At 59.6% G+C, this 27231-nt stretch overlaps 1 protein-coding gene across 1 annotated transcript in view; it reads right to left on the bottom strand.

Moving 5' to 3' along the window:
* The window catches only part of TLN1 (talin 1), a 39136-nt gene continuing 11905 nt past the window's right edge, over nucleotides 1-27231 (bottom strand). The window contains 54 exon segments of the mRNA XM_029060691.2: nucleotides 1-788; nucleotides 940-1068; nucleotides 1681-1863; nucleotides 2725-2787; nucleotides 3195-3320; nucleotides 3455-3579; nucleotides 4108-4213; nucleotides 5261-5317; nucleotides 5319-5369; nucleotides 5537-5559; nucleotides 5562-5616; nucleotides 5618-5684; nucleotides 5686-5720; nucleotides 5905-6023; nucleotides 6098-6145; nucleotides 6148-6220; nucleotides 6309-6495; nucleotides 6915-7081; nucleotides 7257-7403; nucleotides 7566-7685; nucleotides 7837-7938; nucleotides 8234-8274; nucleotides 8277-8340; nucleotides 8342-8383; nucleotides 8570-8740; nucleotides 11043-11144; nucleotides 11705-11837; nucleotides 11959-12140; nucleotides 12292-12432; nucleotides 12684-12845; nucleotides 13525-13668; nucleotides 14221-14343; nucleotides 14442-14531; nucleotides 14776-14869; nucleotides 15087-15226; nucleotides 15562-15765; nucleotides 16052-16171; nucleotides 16602-16810; nucleotides 17026-17128; nucleotides 17305-17433; nucleotides 17909-18043; nucleotides 18265-18378; nucleotides 18707-18823; nucleotides 19125-19253; nucleotides 22378-22544; nucleotides 22694-22988; nucleotides 23091-23258; nucleotides 24204-24302; nucleotides 24566-24774; nucleotides 24933-25041; nucleotides 25560-25673; nucleotides 25896-26076; nucleotides 26515-26591; nucleotides 26740-26841. Of these exon segments, the coding sequence (XP_028916524.1) occupies nucleotides 657-788; nucleotides 940-1068; nucleotides 1681-1863; nucleotides 2725-2787; nucleotides 3195-3320; nucleotides 3455-3579; nucleotides 4108-4213; nucleotides 5261-5317; nucleotides 5319-5369; nucleotides 5537-5559; nucleotides 5562-5616; nucleotides 5618-5684; nucleotides 5686-5720; nucleotides 5905-6023; nucleotides 6098-6145; nucleotides 6148-6220; nucleotides 6309-6495; nucleotides 6915-7081; nucleotides 7257-7403; nucleotides 7566-7685; nucleotides 7837-7938; nucleotides 8234-8274; nucleotides 8277-8340; nucleotides 8342-8383; nucleotides 8570-8740; nucleotides 11043-11144; nucleotides 11705-11837; nucleotides 11959-12140; nucleotides 12292-12432; nucleotides 12684-12845; nucleotides 13525-13668; nucleotides 14221-14343; nucleotides 14442-14531; nucleotides 14776-14869; nucleotides 15087-15226; nucleotides 15562-15765; nucleotides 16052-16171; nucleotides 16602-16810; nucleotides 17026-17128; nucleotides 17305-17433; nucleotides 17909-18043; nucleotides 18265-18378; nucleotides 18707-18823; nucleotides 19125-19253; nucleotides 22378-22544; nucleotides 22694-22988; nucleotides 23091-23258; nucleotides 24204-24302; nucleotides 24566-24774; nucleotides 24933-25041; nucleotides 25560-25673; nucleotides 25896-26076; nucleotides 26515-26591; nucleotides 26740-26841 (6525 nt within the window). The 3' untranslated portion in view covers nucleotides 1-656.

Raw genomic sequence — 27231 nt, 5'->3', positions numbered from 1 at the left:
CCAGGCCGAACCAGGCGGGAAACACCTTTATTGAGGCACAACTGATTTCAAGGAGAAGAGGCATCCCCCATGGATTCAGAATCCAGAAGAATTTTGATAAAAATTGGTCAGAGCAGAGCCAAGGCTGGTGGAGAGTGGAGGGGGCCGCTGAGAGCACCTAGGACAGGGAAAGGGGCGGCGGGGAGGGGGGAGAGCCCACCTCCCTCCACCCCCTAGCCTTCCAGCAAAGCCTCCAGCCTTCCTTGCCAGATTCCGACGAACCGGAGGTAGCTGCAGCAGCGTTAATACTCTGGGCGCGTTAATACTCTGGGGTAGGCACTTGGGGATCTTGGGGACTGGGTTCTCTCGGTCAAACGGCTTTGAGCCGTAGGACACAAAGGCACTTGGGGTGGGAGAGTAGTGCAGCGGGGGCTGAGGCCGGGCCCGAACCGTGAGGCAGGCACTTGGGGGAGGTGCAGGGCCTGTGCATGATTATACGGGGGAGGGTTCCCTGGCCATAACAGCAGATCGTGGCACAGAAAGCTTTGGTCAATGTCTCCAGGGGCTGGGGGAGGGGCGGGTGTGGGAGGGAAGGGGTGAGCGGGGCCAGCCAAGAGGGGCACTGGTTTTCATCGGGGTCTGTATTTAAATAGAAGGGGTGGCCCAGCCGCCTGCGCTCAGTGCTGACTCTCATCCCGTAGCTCCGAGGGTAGAAACTTGTACTGCTGCTGCCGGATCTGGGCCAGCTTCTTCCGTGCCTCCTCCAGCTCTCGTTCCTTCCGCAACATCTCCTCCTGGGCTGCGATGATCTGGGGGGTTGGGGTGGGAAACCAGGCTCAGTCCCGAGAGGGAGGCGAGGAAGTCGGAGGGGGTGGCCCGCAGAGCAGCCCCGTCACCGGCCCAGGGGGTCCAGGGAGTGGAGGTCCCCGGCGCCTCGGGCAGGGCCGGAGAGAGCCTCACCTGGGCAATGCCCCCAACCATCTTCTCCTTCACCACGACCGTTTCGTTCTCCTGATCCTCAAAGGCCGCGGCCTTCTGGGCTGCTTTCACCAAGTTATCGGAGGCTCGCTTCACTGCGTTGCCAGCAACCTGGGGTGGGGGGGGGGGAACAAAGCGGGAAGGGGCGAGGGAGCGGCTGGGCTGAAAGCGGGTCCTTTTAGGGGAAAAGCTATTTATCTGATCATTCCTGTGGGGGGCCGGGGCGGGAGGAGGGGAAGAACGGACCTGGAAAGAACAGGCTGAACTGGCCCGATGACTAGAGAGTCCCTGCGGGGGGCGGGGGGAAGCTGTTGGGGAGTTGGACTGTGTGGCCTCCCAAGTCCTTCCCTGGTAGAGGGAGGACACCTTAGAGGAACTGCTAATCAGTCCGTCAGTGGAATTTATCGAGTGCTTACTGTGTGCAGAGCTCTGTACTAAGAGCTTGGGAGGGCACAATACAACAGTTTGGAGACACGGTCTCTACCCACGAGCTTACAGTCTACAGGGGGAGAGACACTAAATTATTTATAATAGGTCATTTACAGGTATGTACACAAGTGCTGTGGGCCGAAGGTGGGGCGGCTACCAAATGCCCAAAGGTCACGGATCCAGAGGCGGCGCAAGAGGGAGAGGGAGCCGGGGAAGTGAGGGCTTAATCGGGGCGGGCCTCGGAACGGCAGAAATCGGCTACTGGGGATGAGGGGGCCCGGGGCGGGGCCTCACCTGGAGTCGCTTCATGGCTTCCGAGTCCTGGTCCGCCTTGACTTTGCAGGCCACCAGCAGCTGAGCGGTGGAGGCGGCCACCTGCTTGGCGGAGGAGATGAGCTTCTCCTGGCTGGCGTGACCCTGCACAGCTGCGTTGGCTGCCTCGCACAGGTTGTTGGTGGCCGCCGCCACCATCCGGGCCTGGGGGGACGTGGGGGCTGAGAAGCCAAACTGGCCCTTTCTCTCTGGGATTCAGCCCCTGCCCTAACTCCATCCCGTTGTGGTTTGGGTTCCTCCCAAGCACACCAAACCATCCTTCACTAAACCCTCTTGCTTGGGGCCCTCTGTTCACGTCTCCCCCCAAGCCCCCGGGCCTCCGACACCCTTATCCTTAGCTGCACCAAGCCACCTCCTTCTCTTTCAGCGTCCTTCTAAAAAGGCAGCACCATCACCTCCCCCCGGCACCCCCCCCACCCCCCTCTCCCTCTAATCGTGCCCTCCTCCCTCCAGCCACGTCAGTGCCCAGGAACTGTCTGTTTACTTTTTGAGGTATTTATTTAGTTGATTCTTTTATCTCACTCTTACCTGTATCCGGCTTCCCCATTAGACCAGGCTCCTGCCTTTTACTTCTCTACATCCCCAGTGACTAGGTCGGGTTCCCGAATAATAATAATAATAATAATAATAACAATAATTATGTTGGTATTTGTTAAGCGCTTACTAAATTCTAAGCGCTGGGGTAGATACAAGGTCATCAGGTTGTCCCACGTAGGGCTCACAGTCTTCATCCCCATTTTACAGATGAGGTAACTGAGGCACAGAGAGGTTAAGTGACTTGCCCAAAGTCACACAGCTGACAAGCGGCAGGGATGGGATTAGAACCCATGACCTCTGACTCCCAAGCCCGGGCCCCTTCCACTGAGCCACGCTGCTTCTCCAAAACAACTGAGGGCGGACAGAAGAACCCGAACAGGGGTTCAGTCAATCCCTTCTGCACAAATACTCCCGATTCGCAAACCCCTCTCCCCCACCGGCTCCGGGAGAAGTCACTGTGATACGCACGGCAGAAATGAGGCCTTGTGACCACTGTCCATCATCCAGGGCATTGGCTGGGATGGCGCCAACCTAATGGGGTGAAAGATGCTTTGAGATAATAATGTTGGTATTTGTTAAGCGCTTACTATGTGCAGAGCACTGTTCTAAGCGCTGGGGTAGACCTAGGGGAATCAGGTTGTCCCACGCGGGGCTCACGGTCTTAGTCCCCATTTTACAGATGAGGTAACTGAGGCACAGAGAAGTGAAGTGACTCGCCCACAGTCACACAGCTGACAAGTGGCAGAGCTGGGATTCGAACTCATGACCCCTGACTCCAAAGCCCATGCTCTTTCCACTGAGCCACGCTGCTTGAGATTGCCAGTCTCCCCTCTCCCCGGCCCTTCCCAAATCCCCTCCGGAAACTCCGGGTGAGGGACGGTCCCGAATGCGGTGCCCAGCCCCACTCCCGCAGGCCTGAGCTAAGCGCCCCCACTCACCTTCCCTTGGGCCACCAGCTCCCTCTGGGCAGCCGACGCCGCCTTCACCAGGGCGCTGGTGGCTGCGGCGATGGACTTGGCCGCCTCCAGGATCTGTTCCTCGAAGTTCAGGGATTCGTCTGCTTCCTGAAGCGGGAAGAAGGGGGTGAGACTGAGGGGATTGGGAGACAGGAGGAGGGCCCTCTGGGACCGGGGGTGAGCGGGTCCTTGGCCTGGGGAAGCAGGAACGGCGCAAGGCTGGGGAGGCCTCGGGAGCTGACCTTGGGCTTGGCTCGCGGCTTCAGCTGCTCCAGCTTCTTGGCGGCAGCCTCGATGGCGGCGGCGGCTCCGAGGAGCTCGTTCTCGGCGATGACGGTGGGGTCCTCGGGGTCCACCCACTCTGTGCCTGGGATGGGAAAGGGACGGCGTGAAGGTGCCCCCGGAGGATCTCCGAGGGCGGAGACCCCCGGTGTTGGCTAAGGCTGCCCCCGGCCCTTCCGGTTCCCATTCCCATTTTCCCACGAGGCTGAGGTCATCGGCAAACTGAAGGGAATCCTACAGAGAGATGTCAGCTCCTTCGCCTGGATCAGGCTGGCTGGGCAGGCCAGGCCTGAGCTCAGATGAAGTTGCTGAGGAGCCGGACACACTCCAAGTCACCCAGACCATGGCTGGCCCCTCATGGGGCTGGGTCCCCCACCTTGAGGCGACTAAACCAGAGGTGGCTAGGATCGCTGGGGTAGAGAGGCCGACCCCCTTCCTCCCTCTCCCCACCGCGGTTAGTGACGGAGGCCGCCGGGGGATGTGGGCCTACTCCTCGGCCCCCTTCACCGCGTCTCCCTCCCCACCGTCCTGTTCTCCCACCAGGGTCTTCCTGCCCCACTTCACGGTCCTGCCCACCTCGGTCCCACTTAGCCTCTCCCTTGCGCTTCCTCACCCTTCATGGCTTCGGCGGCCTGGATGAGCTCGGTGACAGAGCCCGCTACACGCTTTGAGTGTCCCGTCAGCTGCTGCTTCAGTTCTGGGCTTGGCTTCTGCAGGGTCTAGGGGGTCCATAGGGCCGGAATTCAGGATGACCAGAGTCAACCACCCCCACTCTCCTTCCCTTGCAACTGAAGGCCCCAGGACAGCCCCTCGCCCAGTTAGCTCCACCCGGTCAGCATGCTTCTCTCTCAGGTCAAGTAAGTATGTGCATGCTTGCACACACAAACTCCACACACACACACACCCAGCCCCAGCTTGTGGGCGGGAGCTGTCACTCACCGGCTGGCGGGGAAGGGGACCGAGGGAAATGGAAAGAGAGGAGATAAAGAGTAAGGGAGGAGAGGGGGAAGGGGAAAGAGAAACTAGGAGCAGGGAGGAGAGCCACCTCCCTCTAGGAAACACTGCTGGCTTAATGCCCCCCGGCCCCGAACCTCCCGGCCACAGCAACCCGCCGGCCACTTCAACACTCGGAGCTGATCTTTCCATTTGTTGCTGGTTTATTTATTCATGGGGGCCGGGGGCCTCTTCTTTATATGTACTATCTCACTCTTAACTTGCATTTCTGGATTCACATCCCCCCCCACTTAGCCTATGAGCCCCCACGTGGGACAGGGACCGTGTCCGATCCGATTAACTTGTATCTTCCTCAGTACTCAGAACGATGCTCGGAACATAGTGAGCGCTTAACGAACGCCGTAATAAGAACCAGACGGTAACTCCTGGAGGGTGGGGAATCGCGTCGACTTCTGTACTTTTTCCTAAGGTCCTCTGTTCCGTTCCCAGTAGGGACTGGCGATGACGACGGAAAGGGGGAAGACGGGCCCTATCTACCCAGGGCCTGTGGGGCGCTGGGCCGCAAGAGCACCGTCTACGGCTTCTCAAGAATTGGGGCAGGTCAGAGTCGATCTCTCCGGGGATCGAAGGGGAGGGGGGTGTGCCGCTGCCTATGGGGACAACAGCCCTAGCTGTGGGGGAACTAATTCATCGAGTCAGAGTCACCTGGAGAGAGCCCGGGGTCGCCGACCCCGGGCAGACTTGGCCGGGGGACGGTGCGGGGGCTGGGCCGGGGAGCCCAGGGCAGGCTGGAATGGGGACCCTTCACTCACCAGTAGCACGTGGTCCAACAGTTCCAGGTAGCCGTTGGCACACTCCCGACCGTAGTGGCAGGGCACGGAGTCGCACCTCAGGAGCGACCTCAGGATGGTAGGCGGCCTCCTGTCCCCATCCCCACATTATTAGCCACGGGCCTCGTGGGCTTTCTGCTCCCTGCCCGCCCCGAGTGCCAGCGCTTTTTAGGGCCCCGTCCGAAGTAAAGGACCCCTCACCTCCAGGCCGCCCCGCCCCCCCCGCCGGGTCCCCCGCTCCCCCCAACCAGCTCTTACCTTGCAGGCCCGCAGCATGTCGCAATGGCCCGACGGCTCAGGTTGGCCGTGGCGATAACATCTTCCTGGCGACAGGAGTTTACCGGCAGCGACGGCCTTGGCCGTTGCCATGGTGATGCCCTTGGTCATGCGAATAAATCCTCCGGGTGGAGGTCTTGGCAGGGGGCTCTGAGGAGCAGAACACCTGAGGGCCGTGGAGCGGTGCGACAAGAACGGGCCATCACCGGGCTATCCACGGGCTAATGACGGACAGCGGCTCTGGGGCTTCCCGGAACCCAGAGGTGACAAGGATGGGCAGCGGATGTACGCGGACGCACCACCCGAGGGCAGCCCGAGCCCTCCCCGCCAATCTGAGCCCCCGCCCTCACCGCCAGCTCCTGCCGGATGTGCTCCGTCGTGGCCTCCAGGGCTCGGGTGCCCTTGGTGGCCTCGTCCTCCACCGCCTTCACCGTCTTCAGGAGTGACGTCACATTGGTCACCATCACCTGGAAGGTGGCAGGGGGTCAAGAATGGAGCCTGCCCCTCCCAATCTCGCCGCTGCCTCCCTACCCCGCCCTTACTTGGCAGAGTTCTTGAGCTGCCAGACAGCAGGGTCGTCCCCTGCCTTGCGCTGGCGGCTTTGGTGGCACTGATGAGGTCACCAAGTGCTTTGGCCACATCCTTCACTGCGTTGATCAAGACAACCTGGAGAGAGGAGAGTTTGGGCTGGGGTCTCCCGGGGCTGGAGGGGGGTTGGCGGCAGGGGGCTCAGGCAGCTGGGGAGAAAGGATACCTGGGTCTCGGGGTCCTCCGCCCCCAAGGCTGGCGGCAACGCCAGCTTGACAACCTCGGCCAGGCGAGTGATGGTTCCCACGGATGACTGGGCAGCCTGTGCCAGCTTCTCCTGGCTGGCTGCTGCATTCTGGACCAGGACCTTGGTGTCCTCCACGAGCGCCTTGGCCGTTTTCAGGATTCCTTCCCTGCCAGGGTGGGAGGTGGGAGGTCAGAGGCCGCGCTCCCAGCGCCTTTCCTCCCTGTACCCTTCTCCGGAGAGGCTTCCCCGACTAAGCCCTCATTTCCCGTTTCCTCTCCCTCCTGTATCCCCCTTGCACTTGAATTTGTACCCTTTTTTCACCCTCAACTCAGCACACACGTACACAGCTACGATTTATTTTAAACGCCCGTCCCCACCTCTAGACTGTAAACTCCACTGCGGGCAGGGTAAGTGACCACCCGACTCCGTTATACTGTACTTTCCCTAGCGCTTAGTAAGGTGTCCGGCACACCATAAGTTGCTCATGAACTACCACTGGTCGACCCGATCTGATCGCACCCCACTCTCCTAGCCCTTCCCCCTCCCCGAACCCGCCCCCCGCCGCAGGTCCAGCCCTTCCCGCACCGGTGGTCAGCAAAGGTTTCTGCGCCTTCGCGATTCAGCGTGCCGGCCGTGGCGAACATGATGGTGGTGTCGAGGTCGGCGATGATGCCGGAAACGGCGCTGGCGGCCGTGATGCAGGCCTGGGTGCCACGGTTCCCAGCTTGGAGCGCCGCCAGGACGTGGGACACCTACGGAGCGTTAAGGAGAGGGGGATGGGTCCCAGCGCGGAGTCGACAGGAAGAGATATTTGGGCCGAGAGGGGGCCCCGGGCTTGGTCTTATGGTCAATGAATGCCCCAAAAAAGAGGTTGGTAGGGATGGGTGACCTAGGGAGGGGGAGAAGGGCAGCCCGGGGAGGGTTCACCTTTTCGGAGACACGGCGGGCACACTCCATGAGCTCTTTCTTGGTGTAGGCATCGCTGGGGCTGCACTGCAGGGCTCCAGCCTTGGTGACCAGAGCGGCACAACCATGGCCCAGCTCCTGCACCCGGTGCTTGATGTGGGCACCGATCTGGGTAGAGGGAAGGGAAGAAGTGTCACACAGGCAACAGAGGAGAGTCCAGGAGGTAAATAGGGGAAAAAGTCACCCACAAGGGGAACGCAGGGGAACATGGGATCGAGAGACCTGGCAAGAGACCAGGGTGTGGACCGCTGCCCCTGTATCCACCATTACCTCCTCGTTCTCGGCAGCCATGGCAGCCGGCTTGGCCTGCGAGGCCAGGTAACCGTAGTCGGTGGTCAGCTGGTTGGCCAGAGGGCCCAGCTCCTCGGGATTGCTGCTGGACTTGGTCACCTGGAGAAGAGGAAGGAATTGGGAGGAGCCTTGTCAGAGATCGCATCTTTCTCCCTTCCGCTTCCCCTGACCATCCAACAATCTCACCCCTCTCCAACAGCCCCACCGACAGACCGCATCTGGAGCCAAGGACGGTCCCGGCGCCACTCACCATCTCCTGCACAGTGACTGCCACGGCCTTGGCTGTCCGCACCATGGTCGTCTGGTAATCCACGAAACACCCGTCTGGCTCACCCATTGGCCCTTCGTCCAACTGGAGAGGGGATGTGCGCGTGCACATGTGAGTTGTGTGTGTGTTTGTGTGTGTCAGAGCGAGAGAGAGTGTCCAACCCCACTCCCACCCTGACAACTGGGAGGGTATTGGGTAGCTATGGTAGAGCTATCCTCAAATGTGCGAACCGATCGACCCCGAGTGCCCCGCCGTTTCATGTCCGCTCAGGTCTCGTGTCCACTCCACCCCAAATCCATGCTCCCGCGGGAACCCACACTCCCTCTCCACGTCCGACCTCCCTCCACGTCAGGGTTCCACCGCCTATCTGCCCCCAAACCTGGTTGATGGCCTGGGTGATGGACTCCACCATGCCCCCACCACCCCGGCAGCGCTGGCGGCCTCATTAAGCGTGGTGGTCAGGTCTTCCACGGCGTCTGTCATCAATCTGCACGGCCTCTTCTAGGGACTCCTGAGTATGGGCGGCCTGCTGTCGAGGAGGAAGACCAAGAGAGGGGAAGTGGTGAGTGAAGCCTCTGGGCTGCCCCAGTCCCTCAGCCTTCCCTGAACTCCCCGCCACATCCTGTCCCCTCCCCCGCCGGATAACCGCCCCGATCTTCCCCAGTCCTCCCCTTACTCCGGTTACCTGGCCCCCAACTCGATTCACCCGCCTCACCTTGGGGTTGCCTCCGGCCTCCTTGGCGGTGTAAAGCAGCTGCAGGGCAGACTCGGCCAAGGTCTTACTCTGGTCCAGCAGTGCCATCTGCTGCGGGTGACTCTGGGTCTTGGAGGCTGCCCCCACGGCTGCTAGAGTCAACGGTTCAAAGTACTGAGCCATCTGGGACACCTAAAGGAAGAGGTCAGGGGTCAGAGGTCAGCCCAGCCAGACTGAGGTTTGCCCCCCGCCCAGCCCGTCCATCGATCGGTCAACGGAATTTATCAAGCGCTTTCTCTGCACAAATTGTTCGGGAGAGTACAACAGAGTAGGTTGATACAATTCTTGCCCTCAAGGAGCTTCCGGTTTAGTGGGGAGGCGGGTATTAAAACCAATTCCAGGTACAGGGAGCAACGGGGTAGAAAGGTACCTACATAAGTGCAGTGGGGTAGTGGGGGTGGGGTGAACACCTCAGTGCTTAGGGGGTACAGACCCAGGTGGGTGGATGACACAAGAGGCTGGGGAAGATGCGAGATTAGTCGGGGAAGGCTTCCTGGAGGAGATGTGACTTTTACACTCAACTCATCTTCCCACCCAAACGCTGGCCTCCCCGTGTCTTTCCCATCGCTGTAGACAAGGCCACTACCCAACCTACTTCACAAGTCTGTAAACCTGGCCTTGTCCTCGACTCCTCTCTCCCATTCCACCCACGTACTCAATCTGCCACCAAATCCTGTCGGTTCTACCTTCACCGCACTGCCAAAATCCGCCCTTTCCTCTCCATCCAAACTGCCACCGTGCCGATCCAAGCACTTATCCCATTCCACCTCGACGACCGCATCTGCTTCCTCACTGACCTCCCGGCCTCCCGTCTCTCCCGCCTCAAATCGACTGTTCACTTTGCTGCACGAGTCATTTATCAACAACAACACTCAGTCCACGTCTCTCCATTTCTCCAAAACCTCCAATGACTGCCCATCCACCTTCACCTCAAATAGAAACTCTTTATCATTGGCTTTAAAGCACTCAATCTGCTTGCCCCATCTTACTTCACCTCGCTTATCTCCTACTACAGCCCAGCCCGCACACTCGACTCCTGTAGCTCCAGCTTAAGCAGCGTGGCTCGGTGGAAAGAGTCCGGGCTTGGGAGTCAGAGGCCATGGGTTCGAGTCCCGGATCTGCCACTTGGCAGCTGTGTGACTGTGGGCAAGTCACTTCACTTCTCTGTGCCTCAGTAACCTCATCTGTAAAATGGGGATGAAGACTGTGAGCCTCACGTGGGACAACCTGATTACCCTGTATCTCATCTATAAAAAGGAGATTAACTGTGAGCCTCATATGGGACAACCTGATTACCCCAGCGCTTAGAACACTCTGCACATAGTAAGCGCTTAACAAATACCAACATTATTATGTCCTCCAAGAGGACTTCCTCAACTAAAGCCTTCTTTTCCCCAGCTTGCTCTCCTGTGTCGTCTACGCACCTGGATCTGTGACCTTTGGTCAGCTGATATCTGCCCCACCCTCAACCCCACAGCACTTGGGTAAATATCTTCAAATTACTTGTTATTGATGATAATAATAATAGTAATGGTATTTGTTAAGCACTTACTGTGTGCCAGGCACTGTTCTAAGGGCGTGTTAATGTCTGTCTTCCCCTCTAGACTGCAATCTTTATGGGCAAGGAACATGTCTGCTAATTCTGTTGTAGTGTACTTTCCCAAGCACTCAGTCCATAGCTCTGTACACAGTAAGTGCTCTGTAAATACGATCGAGTGACTAATAAAAGGGCTTTGACGATGAGGAGGGCAATGATAATAATAATAATGATGGCATTTGTTAAGCGCTTACTACATGCCAAACACTGTTCTAAGTGCTGGGGGGGGGGGGAATACAAGGTAATCAGGTTGTCCCGCATGGGGCCCACAGTCTTCATCCCCATTTTAGAGATGAGGGAACTGAGGCCCAGAGAAGTGAAGTGACTTGCCCAAAGTCACACAGCTGACGAGTGGCGGAGCCGGGATTCGAACCCATGAACTCTGAATCCCCAGCCCGGGCTCTTTCCACAGAGCCACGCAGGAGCTGTAGGCAGGAGGGAAATGGAGAGCAACCACTGCCCAGAACGCGCTATCCGAGAAATGATCCAGGCAGCCCAGTGAAGTTTGGATCGGAGATGGGGGTGGGTGGAGGCGGGGAGGGCAGAGACGAGGCTGACGATGGGATATGACAATGCTCGGACCAGCGTGGTCACGGTATGGATGGAGAGGAAGCAGCAGATTCTGGACCGGAAGGATCCGGTGGCTGACTGACCATCACAAGTTTAAGGAATGAATGAGTCAAGGGTAACGCCAGGGTTGTGGGCACGGGAGACGGGGAGGACAGTGGCGTTGCCAACAAGCGATGGAAAAGTCAGGGAGTGGAGAGGGTTTGGGAAGTCGCGCCCATCGTGTTGGCCCCCACGCTTACACCCCTGCCCGCTCCCCAGGTCTTGTACCTTGTGTCCGAGTTGGGAGGCCTCAGCCCGGGCTGCATTGGCCAGCGGTTCGATGAGGTGGGAGATTTCCTGCACGGCAGTCAGCATCTGTGTATGCAAGGCCTAGCCCAGGGGGTCGGGGGAGAGAAGGGGAAGAAAAGATATTGACCAACGGACCCAGGGTGAGACCGGGTAGAACTGGGGGACTCCTGAGGGGAGGGGACGGGAGAGGCAGACAGAAAGCTCTTTCCTCCAGGGAGTTGGGCAATAGGGAAGAAAGAAGTAGGGTGGTGGCTTGCGGGGACTCCATCTGCTCTCCTTGAACTTCCCTCCCAACTCTCTCCCTCCTTCTGCCATTCCTCCCTCTGCTCTGTGTCTCCCCTTTCCTGGATCCCGGGGCTAGCAGAGTCCGGCCCCTTGGATCTGCCTCTCACCACACCCACCTCCCCTGAATTCCCCTATCTTTTTTCAACGGCCTCCCACCCACCCCGCAACCCCAACTCCTACTCTCTGAAGCTTCCCCTTCTAGACAGTCGTCTTGTTTTACTTGCTCCTGCTCTTGTTTTACTCGCTCTCCACCCCCCACGACATACACACACTCTCTCATTTGCCTGGAGTTTACCCTTGTGCCCCGCTCCCCGCACTTCTCCAGGGCCCCTCTTTCCCTCCCGTACTCCTCTCACCTCCTGGGAGATGCCCTCACGGGGGGCAAGTTGCTGGCTGATGGCAGCGAGGGAAGCCTGGTCCAGGTCGCGCAGGCAGCTGTTCAGCGCCGCGATGGCCGTCTCACACTCCCGCTGCCCTGGAGCCTTGTCTCTGTGGACCCCAGAGTCCCCAGGTCACAAGGCTCACCACTCCAGACACCTTTCTGCCTGGGCACAGCCCCTCAGGCCCAACGCCGGTCTCTGTCATCCGTCGGCCTCCCACCCACACGCACCTCATGCTGGTGATGAGCTTCTTGATGGAGTCGGAGACGGTGCGGGAGTGGCCGGCCAGCACTGACCAACGAGGGGGGTCCCGGGGATTGACTGCCAGGGCCCGGGCCGTCTGAATCAGTCCCCCCGTGCTCTCCAGCATCGTCTTGGCAGACGCCACGATGGGTTCCATGGCCGCGCGACCCTGGGGAGGTGGGTGAGGTCACACGGCGGAGGGGGAATCTTTCGGGGGGCTAACGCCGCCCTCCCTCTCTTCTACCCGCCTCCGCCTCCCCCCGCCGGCCCAAATCCGGGGCTGGCCCGCCACATCCCATACGCCCTCCAAGACCCCTCACCTCAGGGCTGATCTGTGCGGGGACACTGGAGAACTCCGGATTGGCAGCAAAGGCACTCAGATTGTCCACGGCTTCCAGCAGTGGCGCGGTAGCTGCTCGGCACTGAGCTCGGTTCTCTTCAGTGAAGGCCCCATCCAGGGCCTGCAGCGGGGTCAGAGACGGGGGTCAGAGAAGGGCTACGGGATCGGCGCTGAGGATGGGTTTTGAGGTCAAGGACGGAATTAAGGACCGGAGGACCGAGAGGGGAATGGGGTCCGGGTCAGAGGTGCCCGAGGAGCAGGAGTCAGACGGCCCGGAGGGAGGATGGGAAGGATGGGGTGGTCGGAGAGAGAACGGGGAGAGTCAGAGGGTTGGGACGAGGACTGGGGCTCAGGGGCTGAACGACGCTGGACCTTGATGGTCTTGACAAGGTTGGCGGTGCTGTTGGCCACTTCCTTGGCCGACTGGACAAACTGACGCTTGGCGGTTGGGTTAGCGGTGCGGGCGGAGGCCAGGCGACAGCTATTACACAGGGCTGAGGTGTGCTTGGCCACAATGGTGGCAGCGGAGAGTACCTAGAAGGGGTGAGAGAGACTGAGGGGAGGCGCAGTTGCTGAGGGCCTACGGCTGGGAACTCCCTAGCCTCCGTGGGTCCCCTGGACCTTCCCCTCCTGCCCGGCTCCAGCTCGGACGCCGTATCTTAGATCAGAAAAGGGCCCATCCGACCCACGACCCAGTCTGACGGCGGCACCAAGATGCTTTAGAGGAACAGTGGGACTGTCGTCCTCCGGGACATCCCTCTGCAGGGCGAGGGATCCAACAACCCTAATTTTCCCTCTAGGGACACATCTTAGTCCACCCATCCACAAGTTTATCCAAGTCCCTTTTGAACCTGCTGCCGTTTACAGCTCCACAAACTGCCCGAGGGATTGAATTCTAGGTGTCTACCATTCACTGTGGGAGGAACTGTCTCCTTTTGTTTGCCTGAACCTCCCAACTTTTAGCTTCACTGGGGGCCTAATCGCTCCTGTGTGGTGGGCAAAATTCCAGGCTCCTCCTACCAAATTTCACTCCTGTCCCTTCTCAGCTTGGGTCTTTTTCCAGATTGAAGAATCCCAACCTATTTGATCTGAACTCATCTGGAAGCTTCCCTCTCCTCCGGATCATCTTGGTCTTGTTTGTGGGAGCTCCCGGCTACAGCAGTTCACACACCCAACTTCTCCCTCCCCGCCCGGCCCCAACCCGGCCGCTCACCTGGGCCTGAGTGCACCCTGCCTCGCTCAGGCTCTGACACGCCATCTGAATCGCCTGGTTGGCGCGGGCAAACTGGGTGGGCTCCACCAGCCCCTGCTGCCCAGCCTGGCTATTGGGGTCCGAGACGCCGACCAGATACGCGGCCTGTGGGAGACGCGACACGGTGGGTTCAGAGGGGGCAAAACCGCAGTGCTGTTCTGCTGTTGGAGTTCGCCGGCCTACAGATACCAGGCACTGGGTCTAAGAAAAGTCTCTTCTCTCCCTTCTACGCTGGGTCCTTGTGGGATCTCACTGTCAGCTCAGGGGGCGGAGACGGTGTCTGATTGTCTATCTGTCCTCCTCATGCCTACTGTGACCTCTGCACACAGCAGATCTCAAGCAATCCGGCTGCTGATGATGGGGGCCTAAGGGCAGATGTAGGAGGGAGTCTGTACACCGGGCACGAGTTTGGGGGCATCTAAAGGGTGAAGAATAGCTGGGGGGGACACGGATGCTGAGAGTTTTGCAACTTCAGGTCGGCTGGGGTAGACGACAGACGAAGAGGCCTGTGGGGAATGTTTTGTCTGGGGAGGGGATGGAATTGGGCTAGGGATCTGAGTTTGGAAAAATCCTTGCCAGGGGCCTATCTAAGGAGCATCCGGGGACACTGAACGGAGTAAGGGGAGGCCTCTCTCAGGAGCACTTTGGATAGTTCACCTGGGCAGCGGCCTCGGTGAAACCGCAGAGAGCCTTGGAGGCTGTGTTGATGGCTTCTCCGAACTCGGGCAGGTTGCTGTTCTTGGCATTTTGGGAGATCCCGGTCATGGCCTCACCCAGCACCTGGGAGGACAGAGCAACTGAGCGGGGGACGACGACCCCTCCCGAGGAGCCAAGTCTGAGTCCTTGGCCTCCAGGGCTCGGCTCCACCCGGCATTCACCTTGGAGTTCTCCATGACGCTGTCCAGGCAGTTGAAGTACGACATGTCGTTGATGGGCTGTACTGGGTTCTCCAGCAGCTCCCGCACTGTCTGAGAGATGCCGGAGGGAGCAGGATGAGATGGGCTCCTCTGCCAGCTCCCAGGGAACCCCTTTACCCCCAACCCGAGAGCCACCAAGAGCGGTCAAAATGCAAGCAAGCGGGGGTCGGCTGAGCTTCCCCCCGCCCCCAGGACCACGCCCGTCTCTGCAGTCTCCCTTTCCCCTTTCCCTCCAGCACCCCTGTCTCCCACCCATTCCCCTCCTGCTCGCCCATCACCATCCTGCCCCGGTCACCTCCAGCTCTCGCAGGGCATTATCGCATTCTTTCTGACCAGGAGCCTGCTGGGTGCACATGCTGATGAGCTGGTTGATGCTGTCAGTGACAGCTCTGGGGATAGACAGGAGTGGGACAAGTGGAAGGAAGGGAAGGAAGAGGGAGGAGAGAGAAAAGAAAGGTCATTCCCTGATCTTATTGTCTTTGCTCCAGCCCGGTGTCTCCTCTTCTTGTGCACCCCACTCTACTCCCTGGGCTCAAGATTCCCAGTCTCAGCTCTCCTTCGGCCCACACCCCTCCGTGGCCAGGGCAGGGCGGTGGGGCTCCTTACCGGGCCGCGGCAGCCAGTTGGCTCTTGAGGTTGGGGGCAGCGGGATCTGTGGAGAGGGCCTTGGCCGCCAAGAGCAATTTGCTTGAAGACATGGAGATTCCCTTCAGGTTGGACACCACCTGGGCCCGGTCCTCTTGGCTCTGTCCAAGGGGAGATTCTCAAGGGGGAGTAAGTCACCTCTTTGGACTTCCCCACCCCCTCGCTCAACCTGCTAGCCCACCGGGTGCCCAGGAGCTTCCCTGAGGTCCTCTCTCCAGCTGCGACTGAAGTAAGGCATCGAAGATAGGGACGCCACGGCGAGAGAAGCCAGGCGAGGTACTCCCGTCTCTGGGAATCCTCCAACCTGGCCCTCTGGAGACCCCTGTCCCCCGGCCGTGTCCCCCTAGGAACTCTGGCACCTGGACCCTTCCTCCCCCACCACACTCAGAATTCATTCCCCTCAAGCTCCCCCGACTTCCACCCATCCTTCCCCTACCGGAGCCTGGCTCGCCATCTCCACGCCAGCCTCTAGGAAATTGTTGAAGTCGTGGCCAAAGCGGCCCGAGGCTCGGGCCAGATCCTGGGGGGTGCCCCGCGAAGCCTGCACCAGTTCCGTGGCTGCCTGGTTCAGTCCCGCGGCTGCCTCATTCAGCTGGCTCTGTGCCTCCTGGAAAGTCTTGTTGCTGGCAGGAAGCTGAGACTGAGGAGACAAGTTGGGGGTGCAGGTGGGGGGAGGCGGGTGTCCGGAGGAGAAGAGAAGGGACGGTCACCAGGGGTGGCTGAGACCTGCTGAGACCGGTGGGGGCGAACAGATCTGGGACCCTCTGAGTGGGACATCTGGGGGTGGCAGGGAAGAGCTGGAGAGAGGAGAAAGGAAGGAGAAGGAAAAAGGGGGAGCTGGGGTGGGAGGAGCAGGGAGAGCTAAGATGGGGAGGGGAACTGGGGGAACAGGTCAGGGGGTTCATCTGACACCATCCCTCCCTCACCGTGTCACCGAGCAGCCGCTTGCTGGCATCCCCGACGGTGCGGAGGGCATCATCCACATCGCGCTGCCCGGGCAGGCAGCTCACACAGCGACTCAGAGCCTGGGTCACGGCCTTGGCCACCTGTGGTGGCGGGGAAGAACCGCGGCAATGACTCTGACCCTAGGCCCGTTCCCAAAAGCTGAGGGATGGGTGGTGGGGGCTGTTTTTCAGAGGGAGACGAAGAAGTAGGGGTGATGCTTGGTGGTGGGGAGTGGGGGAGAGGCGGGGCGGGGCGGGGGGCAAACAGATCCTGGGTCCCTCTTGAGTGGAACACCCACAAACCTTCCCCCCATCCCCACTCCATCTTCCAGTTCCCCCTCCTCCCCAACCCAGGTCAGGCACATCAGTTACCTCTTTGGTCTCGGGGAGAAATAGGAGGAGGGATGAGAGGAGGAGGACAAGACTGACTGGCCTGGGGTTGGGGATGGACAGGGCTAGAGTCCCTTGCGGTGGGGGGGGCCTGGCTCACTGGAGTGGCTCCGCGCGTGCGCGCGCGCTCCTCAATTCTGACCTGTGCCAGGCGCTGTTGGCTCTCGGGGTCCCCTGGCCGACCGGCCGCCCGCTTGGCCTCCTCAAGGAGGTTACTGGCTTTGTCCAAGACGTCACTGGCACAGTCCAGCACGGCTGCCTGCACCATGGGGTCCGAGGTCAAAGCCGCCACGCCCCGTGCGGCTCGGGCCAGTGCCCGCAGCCCTCCTGCCACATCCCGGGCTGCAATTCCTGAGGAAAGGAGAGTGTCAGGGTCACCTCCCAGATCCGCCCCCACCTCTACCAAGCCCAGCTCTTCCTTTTCAGGGTACACCCCCGGTGAGGGCCTGGAATTCCCCTTCACCCTGGCCGGTCCCCCACCCGGATGCTCTGGCCTCAGTCAGTTCCACGCCCTGATCCCGGCCCCAGCCGACGGCCCTCCCCAACCCGGTCCCCACTGCCCCTACCTGCATAATTCTCATTGCCCTGGGCCACTTCGCCGAGCAGCTGGGCGATGGCAGAGCTCACAGCTTTGGTGCTGTTTCCCAGGTCTTGGGCACACTTCTCCATCTGGGGGCACCGAAAGATGGAAATCTAGTTCCCTCGTTCCCCCATCTCCTTAGGCTTAGGACACAGCCGGGGGGTGGGGGGGCTCCACTTCCTGGTGGACTGCAGGAGTCGGGAGGTGATGGAAGGTTGAACGAGGCAGAAAGGCTGGGCGGGGGAGAACAAGGAGAGTAACTCACCGTCTCCCCAGGCAGAGGCTTGAGTTTGGCATCTCTGGCTGCTGCCTTCACCTCCTGGAGGTCTCGCTCCAAACTCTGCACCAGGCTCAAGGCAGAGTCCATCTCCAGGGGCCCACAGGCTTCTTGAGCCTGCAGAAGAATCCCTCAGCTGCGGGAGCCAGACCGCCTACCCCTAATACAGACCACGGTCTTCCCCTTCTAAACTAGGCCAGAGCCCCGTCAGCCAGCACAGCAACAGCCCCTCTGAGGGCTACCTACCCCGGCACCTCCTATCCTTCTTGCTAATCATCCTTACACCACCTCTCCCCACCTGCCCTCCCGGTGTACCCAGCTTTCCCAGCCCCGGAACTGTCCTGGCAGGACCTGGGGTAGGGTGACTGAGGTCAAAAGAGGGTTGAGGCAGGATGGGATGGGGAAGAAGCCTCGTGTTTCCTCATGCAGAGACTTGAGTTTGGCATCTCTGGTCACCCCCGGTTCCATTCTCCTGGGCGCCTATCTTCCCAAACCCCCGCTGGCCCCAGCTCCTGCCGTCCCTGTTCCCCCAGCTTTCTAAGTCCCCAGCACCCCGAGTTCTCCCAAAACTCCCAGTCCCCACCGCCCCAACCTTCTGGGCAGCGGTGCGTAGCTCGGCCAGGGCGGTGCCCAGGTTCTTGGCACACTGACTCAGCTGCATGGCAGAAGCCTGGTCCTGCACCGTGGGGACTGAAGCCTTGGCGGCTGCCACCATCTTTCCACCTGGCTGCGGGGAGGGAAGAGGACAGAGAGAGGAAGTGTGAAATTGTCCGGATGGGCAACGACTGGGCTGAAAAGAAGGAGTCGGGGGAAGGATAGGGGACCATCTCGGGAACTAAGAGTCTGCCTCCTCAACAGTGTTGGGAGGTGTCACGGGAAATGTTGGGTGGGAGGAGGGGAAGGGCAAGGGAGCAAAGGGCAGGAGAGAAGACCAGGTGGCAGTCAGACCTGCAGGAAGCTCTGGCTGGCAGCAATGAGAGCCAACTGGGCACTGGGACTGTCTGGTTGGGCCTGGCTCCCCCGGACGCCTTGCACCAGCAATGGGATCTGCTCTGCCACAGCCTGAAAGAACAGACCGTAAGCCACCAACCCACGCCCCGCCGGCTACCGCCTCCCTCGCCCCAAGACAGGACACATCCCGCTCCCCACCCGGCTTGCCGGTCATCCCAGGAACGCCACAGTCAGTAAATCCATCCGGTGCCTTCTCCAGGCTGGCCCCGACTCCAGATCTGACCGGAGCTTCCCCCACCGTCTCCCCGCCGATCTGCGCCTCTGGGGCCCGGAAACGACCGACACCTTCCCGGGCCACTCTAGGCAGAGGCCAAGGCGAACGCACACCCCTGAGTGCCCACACAACCCCCTGCCATCCCGCCCCTCCGGAGGGGCTCACCTTGCAGCTCTGCACCAGCTGAGGCTGGGGGCCAGCGGAGGCCTTGGAAGCTGAGGCCGCATGCTGGGCGGCTGCGATGGTCTGGGTGGCCGAGGCGGCTGCCTGCTTGGCTGCATGCTGCAGGAAGTGGACCGTTAGGCCTGGGTGGACCCCTTCCCCCCAAAGCGATCTTCCTTCCTTCCTTCCTTCCGTCCCTCCTCCCCAGCCCAGCTAGTCGCCCTCCCTACCGCCCCACTTCCCTCCCCCTGGCCTTTCCCCTTGAACCAACCCGAAGGGGTGTCTAGGTGTTGGGCCGGATGTTTCTTGAAGACTAAAACGAGTCCCGGCTTCCTCCTACGGGCAGTGTCCTAACAAGTCCCCTGGGTCCCTTCCCGATCCCATATCCCTGACCTCCCACCTCCCCGCCGCCCTGCCCAACCTCCAGCCGCTGGACCAGCTTCTTCTTGATGGCATTCTGGGCGGCAGCATTGGTCGCCATCCGCAATCCCTCTGCTGCTTCCCTCAGTCGCTGCTGCTGCTCTTCACTGTCCGGGTGAGCGGCCGCCCCCTGGATGGACAGACAGACGGGTGGACTGACTCACACACTCTAAGGAATCTGCTCCTGGCCACACGGCAATACCCTGAAGTCCCACCCAAGCTGAAGTCACCCTTCAAAATGGCGGTGACCAAATTGGGTACAGTAAGAGGAGAGGAGAGATATTCGCTGCCGAGTGGCTCCTTCTAAACGGGAGGTTGCCCACTAGGCCGCCCGGGGGCAGCCCCACGGTCCCTCTAGTCTAGAATCTTGCCGCTGATTGTGGGGTCGGGACACTACGCCGAGCCATGGGACGAGCGGCCTCATGACCGGGGATGGACCAACATCGTCACCTTTTCCTCAGTAACTCCTTTCGGACTGGGCTAGACCCTTCTTGAATCTACGGATATTTTTGGCTACCCAATTTCCTGGGGGAACAGATTCCATCTGCCTTTTTTTAGTGTTCCTTTTTGCCACCCTCTGGGTGAAAAAAAAATGCTTCCCTTTGTTTGCACCTTCAAGCGTCAGTGGATGCCCCCTTCTCCTGTGGTAGGGTGTGGAGTTTGGCAAATAATGATTCCACAATTGCCTTATCCACCTCCTTCATGATTCTGTACACTTCAATTACATCCCCTTCTCAGCCAGTTTTGAGAGTACCTGCCTTTTCAGTCTTCCCTCGTATGGATGCCAATTAATGGTTGTCTCCCCCTCTAGTCCGTAAGCTTCCTGTGGGCAGAGATCATCTATACCTACTCTTTTGGATTGTACTCTCCCTAGCACTTGGTCATGGGTTCTAATCCAGACTCCGTTTGCTGTGTGACCTTGGGCAAGCCACTTAACTTCTCTGTGCCTCAGTTACCTCATCTGTAAAATGGGGATGAAGACTGTGAGCCCCACGAGGGATAAGCTGATTACCTTGTATCTACTCCAGCGCTTAGAAGAGTGCTTCGTGCATAGTAAGGGCTTAACAAATACCATCATTAATGATTGAATGTTTTAGCTGTTTTCTCCAGCTCAACTAGGATGCCCCCCCCCCGTAATCCAGATGGAGGCATGCCATGGTTCTCTTTAATGATAAACTATGTCTGGTGTTTTGTTTTCTATCCTCTTCCTCAGGATGCCCGGCCTTCAGATAGTCTTTTTGGCTGCAGTTGGAACCAGTAATTTGAGGGAAAAGTCTACAACCACTCCGAGGTCCCTGCTCCCTGCCTCTTTCAGGGTTGCTCTCCCTTCAATCCCCAACCTCTCCACCCAACATTTTGAGGGAGGTTGAGGCCACCTAAGTAGATGTGTTGCGGGGTCAGGTCAACCGGGACTCTAGCGGCAGGAGCTCGCCGGCCCTGACGGGGCAATCTCGACTCTGCTCAGGGTCCCCAGGCACCCGAACCACTGGGGTCCGGTTAAGCTCGCCCCGATTGGCTCCTCCTCTTCCAACTGCTGCTTGAGTCCCTCAGCTTAGGTGGAGGATTCCCACATCTACCTCGCCAGCCCCACCCTCTCTCCTCTGAGACCTTGCACCTCTTTCTGCCTCCAGAACGTCTGTACATTTTTGTCCCTCTGGCACTTTCAGCTCAATACGTCCAAAACTGAACTCAGTTTCCCTCCTCCACCCAACTTTCCCATCACAGCTGACACCACCACGATCCGCCCCGTCTCTCAAGCCTGTAATCGTGGCATCATCCTTGACTACTCTCTTTCCTTCAACTCACATATCCAGACTGTCAATCGATGGCATTTATTGAGCATTTACCATGTGCTGAGCACTGTTCTAGGCACACTGCTCTGCACACAGTCAGCACTCAATAAATACGACTGAATGAATGAATGAATGAACTTGTAGCACAGTAGCATCATTAAATCCTGGTGGATCTTTCTCCAAACATCTCCAAAATCCACCCTTTCTTCTCCATCCAAACGGCCACCAAGCTGACCCGAACACTTGTCATATTGACTCGGCTATTTCAACAGCCTACTCGCGGGACCTCTCTGCCTCCAGTCTCTTCCCCTCTCCAGTCCAAATTTCACCCTGCTGCCAGACCATTTTCCTAAAATACCATTTTGCACATGTCTCCCCAGGCCTCAAAACCCTCTAACGGTTGCCCAGTGCTCTCCACATCCAGTAGAAACTCCTACATTGTCAGCTTTGGGGCACTCAATCAGCATTCTCCCCGCTTTTTTTCCTCCTCCCAATCCCTCTACCTACCCGCTGCTCGCCCGCTTCACTCTTCTCAAGCCAACCTACTCCCCATGCCGGATTCTCGTCTCTCACCACTGACTCGCACCCTCCCTTCTGCCTGGAATCCCCTCTCTCTTCACATCTACTATCCTACTGCTTTTCCACCTTCAAGGCCCTTCTGACACTACTTGTCCTCCAAGAGGCCCTCTCTGATTAATCTCCCATCTCCCTCCCACCAAGTTCCACCCAAATGCTACTTCAGCACTTCTGCGTCACCTAAGCACTTGAGAACTCATCGGCCGTCTGCCCCCCCACATCCCCAACCTCTGTTCCATTTACGTACACATCTTTATCTGCTACTGCTTCCCCCTACCCGCAATTTATTTTAATGTCTGTCTACCCCAGGTAGATTGTACGCCTGCCCTCAGCAAGCGTACAAAGGCTGTATACAGTCCAAAGGCTATATACAATTATCTGCACAGAGTAAGCCCTCCATAAGTCATTGATTGATTAAATGAAATGGACTCCGACAGGTGTTCTGTTTTGATCTCATCTGCGGAGCATGGACCATGCTCAACTAGCACACGCCGAGCCTCCTTAAAGTTTGGTGATTTCAAAATCGGGGATTTGGGAAGGGTCCTCCCTTCTCCCAAGTCTCCTTTCTCATGGCATTTGTTAAGCGTTAACTATGTGTCAAGCACTGTTCTAAGCAACGGGGTGGATACAAATTCATCAGGTTGGACACAGTCCCTGCCCGACATGGGGCTCAAGGTCTTAAGTAGGAGAACAGATATTTAATCCCCCTTTTTACAATTGAGGAAACTGAGGCACAGAGAAGTTATGTGACTTGCCCAAAGTCACACGGCAAGCAACTGGTAGAGCCGGGACTAGAACCCCAGGTCTTCTGACTCCCGGGCCCTTGCTCATTCCACTAGGCCAAGCTGCTTCCCTCCACCCACTCCCTCTCACCCTCCTACCCACCTTGGCAGCTTCCACCATCTTGGCCGTGGCATCCGCCAGGATCTTGGCTGCACTGAGCAGTTTACGTGAGTTCTCCAGGTCGCTCTCCCCCTCGGCATCAGCCTTGATGGCGTTGACCAGGTCAGAGGTGGCCTGGGCCAGGATACGTGCCTGCCGCACCATCTCCCCTGTAGAGCCACCAGAGTGGAAGGGACAGTGAGAAGTGGGGGACGACAGAGCCTCGGCAGACTCGGGCAGTGGGTCGGGAGGAAACGCCGCACCCCTTGAGGGATCTCGGGGGCCCGTGGGCAGGACGGGGGAAGTGGGCGACCCTCACCGGCATCACCCATGGAACTGAAGATGTTTTCGGTAACTGTGAGGATGGTGTCTGTGGCCTGGTCGTAGCGGCCGGCCGGTGCACCCCCCGTGGCGTGGGCCCGCACGTGCTGCAGCAGCTCGTTCAACGCTTGCGTCACGGCCGTGGCTGCCGTGCCCACTCCCCGCAGCAGGGTCCCATCCTCCGTGGCGGCCTGGGACGCAGCCACGCAGCCTTCCACCGCCTTGGCCACCAGCCGTCCTGCCTCCACCAACTGCTCCTGGCACACGGGTGAGCTGATCGTGGGAGCAACCACCTGCGGACACAACGTGGGCGTCAGCGGGGGGAGAGGGCACGGAGGACCCGGGACTGGGACCCTGTAGCCAGGGAGAGGCGAGGGAAGCCCGCCGGTACTCACTTTGGTGCAGGCCACAAGCTGGGAGGTGGACAGGGCACACTGTGTGGCCGCGGCAATGACCTGGTTCTGTTGCGCAGAGTCTTCGGTCCGTTGGGCCACGCTCTTGGCTTTGAGCACGAGTGCAGCCGCGGCACTGGCTACCGCCTTGGCCAGCTGCATCAACATATCCTGCGGGGGAAAGCGGTCAGCGGGGTCCTCCTTCCCCCACCCTTTCCCCCTGGCCTCCACTGGGCCCCCAGTGCAGAAGCTGATTGTTCTCCCATTCAGATCAGAGGACACAGCATGCAGAGGAGCCACCAGCCTCATTGTCCCAGCCCAGACCGATGACCCACTCCGCCAGCCCAAGCCCAAAAGCCCACAACAGGACAGACCCCACACCAAGGAGAGAAATGCTCACGAGACGGATACACTCGTGGGGAGGGGGATGGGGAGTTTCACTTGGGCGGGAGGGAATCTGGGAATTCTCCTGACTACCGACTGTCCTTCCCGCTGAGGCCGAGGAGCCCGGCGGACAGTTCCCCAGGGAGCAGGAGGGGAGACCACCGGCCTTCTCGCCCTCCGAGCGTCCCTTCCCCAATCCCTCGCGGTGGACGGAACTTCAGCCCAGGACCCTCCCTGGGGGTTGGGGGGAGAGGGTGAGTGTATACGGCTCGGGGCAACCAGAGCCCACAGCGCCCAGCCTGAGGGGCCGTTACCATCGGGGGAGTCGGGGGGAACTGAGTCCCAGACCCTCTGCGTACAGTTATCTGCATGGGAAATCCAGGAGCAAACATCAGTGGGGAAACAGGGCCGGAGGCCAAGGGGCCTCTCATCATGGGGGAAGGGCAGCAAGAGACAGATCACGCTTCCTGGGGGAGTAAGGGGTGGGGTGGAGGGAGAAAGGAAGCGAGCCCAGCGGTTGAAGCCAGCTGGACACAGGAGAGGGTCACAGGTGGGTACATTTGATAGGGTAGTTTTTTTGGGGGGGGGGCTGGGGGTGGGGAGGGGGTTGGGGGTTTGGGTTGGGAGTCGGAAGGCACCGCCTGAAGTGAATCACATATGATTTCCAGGGATCAAAGACTGAAGGCTCGGGAAGCGGAGGTTGGGAAGAGGAAATGGAGTGGGATTGCCTACCTGGAAATGGGGGTCAGTGTCACTCTCCCCGATGTGCTGGAGTAGCTCTCCACTGGCCTGGCCCACGTTCCCAGCCGCCTGGAGCAGGGTCTGACGGGGCTGGAGACATCGGGAGACAGTTGACTGGACAGCCGTAATCCATTTTATTGCCTGCCTCCCCCGGTAGACTGTAAACCCCTTGTGGGCAGAGCACGTGTCTGCCAATTCTGTTGTACTGCACTCCCCCAGATGCTTAGTACGGTGACTGATTGATACGTACAATCCTCCTTTCCTCCTGTCCCAGCTCCCCCACCCCAGCAGCCCCTCTTAATTGTCTAATCCTGCCCTCCCTCCTCCAGGAACCTCTCTGCCCATTTTCTGACCTCAGCACTGGCTGGCTGGGCACTCCGCAACAGCTCGGACACAGCTCCCGCCAGGCCTTTGGCTGCCTGCAGCAGGGGCCGCCCGCTCCCGCCCTCATCCTCTAGCAGGGCGGCCAGGAGCTTGACACCTCGGGACATCTCCGTCAGGTTGGAGGAGATGGTGGTCACCGCGCAGCCCACGGCCGTGTAATCCGTCTCCGCAGGGTCGCCTGGGTGATGGGGGAGGGGAGGGAAGGGAAGGAGCATGAGGGACCAGTGCAGAAAAGGGGGACTGTAAACCAAGTGAGGACTAGAGAACAAGGGCAGGCGGGGGTAGCCTGGGCCAGGCTCTCGTGCAGTCACTCCCACTAGGACACATCCCCTTCACCTGCTGTCAGGTTCACCACCGAGGCTGTCCCCGCAGTGATGGCGTCCACCTGGGAGTGGATCTCATGCTTCGACTCATCCATCTTGTTCTTACGCCAAGCCTTGGAGGCCTGTGAAAGCAACGGAAGGCATCAGCCCAGGCCCTGGCCTTCCTCAGAGGGGAATCGCAGGCCAGAGCCCAGAGCTACGGGCCCAACCCTGCCGGACGGGGTCTGGTGTCACTTCTGGGGAGAGGGTGAGAGAGGTGGATGGACACTGAGGGGAAGGGAGGGGCCCTGGGGAGGGAACTGGAGGAAGGAGAGAAGAGAGGGAATGGTGGGGTAAGGACAGGGCTAGAACACAGTCGCCGAGGGAGGATAGGCCAAGGAGTCCCAGCGAGTGCCGGGGCACCCCTGCGATCCTCACTTCTGCTGAGTTCCGCCTTCCTGCGGCTGCTCCCACTCTGGCCGGCGAAGGCTCAAAACAGTTGGGTGGGCTGCCCCAAGCCCAGCTTCCCCCACTCCCACCACCCCCGGCCCAGCCAGGAAGGACATCCCCCCACCAGTCCCTGCCCCTCCTGGGCAGCTCCTCCCCCGTTCCCGGTCCCCGACTCCCTCCCTCGTTTCCTTTCCCTCTTCCCAAGGCTCACCGCATCTTGCCCGAGGGGAGGCAGGGTGTCAAAGTCATCCAGGGTGGCCTGAGCGGCCTGCACAGCCTGCATGCTGGAGTTCAGGGTGCCGGTGAGGGCCTGTTGAGCTGAGGTCTGGGGCACGATGTCCGACAAGACGTTGGGGGGAAAGGGGGAGAGAGATGAAGGGAAAGATGGAGGGGGAGAGATGGGAGCAGCCAAGGGAAGACCACCCCCCAGCCTCCCCCTCGCGGACCAGGGACCTTCCCGTCATGCCCATTCCTGGGACCACCTCCCCTGGACGCGGGCTGGGGGAAGGACAAGCCCACCGGGCCTCGACGGGGGTGAGGTCTTTACCAGTGGGGGCATGTGCCCCCGGTGCATCTGGCCGCTGGTGATCTGCTGCTGCGCGGGGGGCATGCTGCCCATCTGGTAGTTCTCAGGGCCGGCAGCACCAGTGCGCATGATGGCAGGCAGGGCCAAGGAGCTCTGTTCTGCCTTCCCCACTCGGTTATACTGCTGCTGCAGCACTGTAGACCTGCAGCAGAGGCGGAGAGGGTTGGTGGTGGACAGTCAGTCAGGAACCAAAGCTCGCTCCCCTTTCCCTCCCGGGGCAAAGCTCCACTCCGTCCTGGGTAACAAACTACGGGGATGAGGGGTGGGGACGGCAGACAGCCGAGAGGGGAGAGAGGGAGGATTTAACTCCTCGTTATACCGTGGCTGCACTTGGCAGGGACAGCATACACATTTGTGCTCTCTCTTTCCCCGCAACGTCCCCTACTCTCTCTCCCTCCACACCCCCTATCCCCTCTCCCCCTTTATCCCCTTCCCTCCACCCCCTCAAACTTTCTCTCTCCCTCCACCCCCTCCCGCTCTTTTCCTCCACTTTTCCATCCCTCTCTCTCCCTCCCTGTCTTTCTCTCTTTCCCCCTCCCTCAAGGGACAGTAACTCCTGACAGCCAGTTTGAATTCATACTTCTTGGGAGAGACTGAGTCCTCCAGCATGGTGGATTCCTCATCGCCCTCCAGCCCAAAGTGGTCCTTACTCTTTTTCTGTAGAAAAAACAAAAAGGAGAGGGAAAGAGGGGGATGGCTCCCTCTTCTGAGGGCAGGGTGGTGCCATGAGGGGGCAATGGGGCTGAACAGAGGGAATGTCAATGGGGCGGGAAGGGAGGGAGGGAGGGGAGAGGGAGAAACGCACTTTCTTGAGGATGATGTCGATGTAGCCGGCAATGAGTTGGGCAATCTGCTCACCCTCTGTGGTCTGAACTGAATAGTAACCGTCCTGGTAATCACCAAAGTCCTGAGGGGGAAAGGCAGAGGGTAGTAGGGGGACAAAAGCAACCTGGGTATGAGCTGGGGCTGATGGGCGCAATGGCAGGGACAGAGATCAAAATCCTTGGACTGGATGGGAAGGGACTTTAGGTGAGGGCAGGGCAGACCCTCTCCCTCCCCTCTGATCCCCTCCCCTGGATTGGGATGTCCGGAAAAGAAAGCCCCCCGCCCCCCCCCCCCCCAGCTTCCCACGGCTGTCAGAAATGCTCCCTGGTGCCAAATATCCACCCCTCCTACTGAAATCTCATTCACGTTCTCTTCTGCCCCACCCTCAAGTGTCTCTCCTTCCTCTGGACAAGCCCCTGCAGAGACAGCCAGGCCAGCTCTTCCCCATCAGCCTTCTCCCGTCCAGGCCAGC

Source organism: Ornithorhynchus anatinus, chromosome 3 (assembly GCF_004115215.2).
Source record: "Ornithorhynchus anatinus isolate Pmale09 chromosome 3, mOrnAna1.pri.v4, whole genome shotgun sequence".
Lineage (NCBI taxonomy): Eukaryota > Metazoa > Chordata > Mammalia > Monotremata > Ornithorhynchidae > Ornithorhynchus > Ornithorhynchus anatinus.
This window is presented reverse-complemented; position numbering and strand designations above follow the sequence as displayed.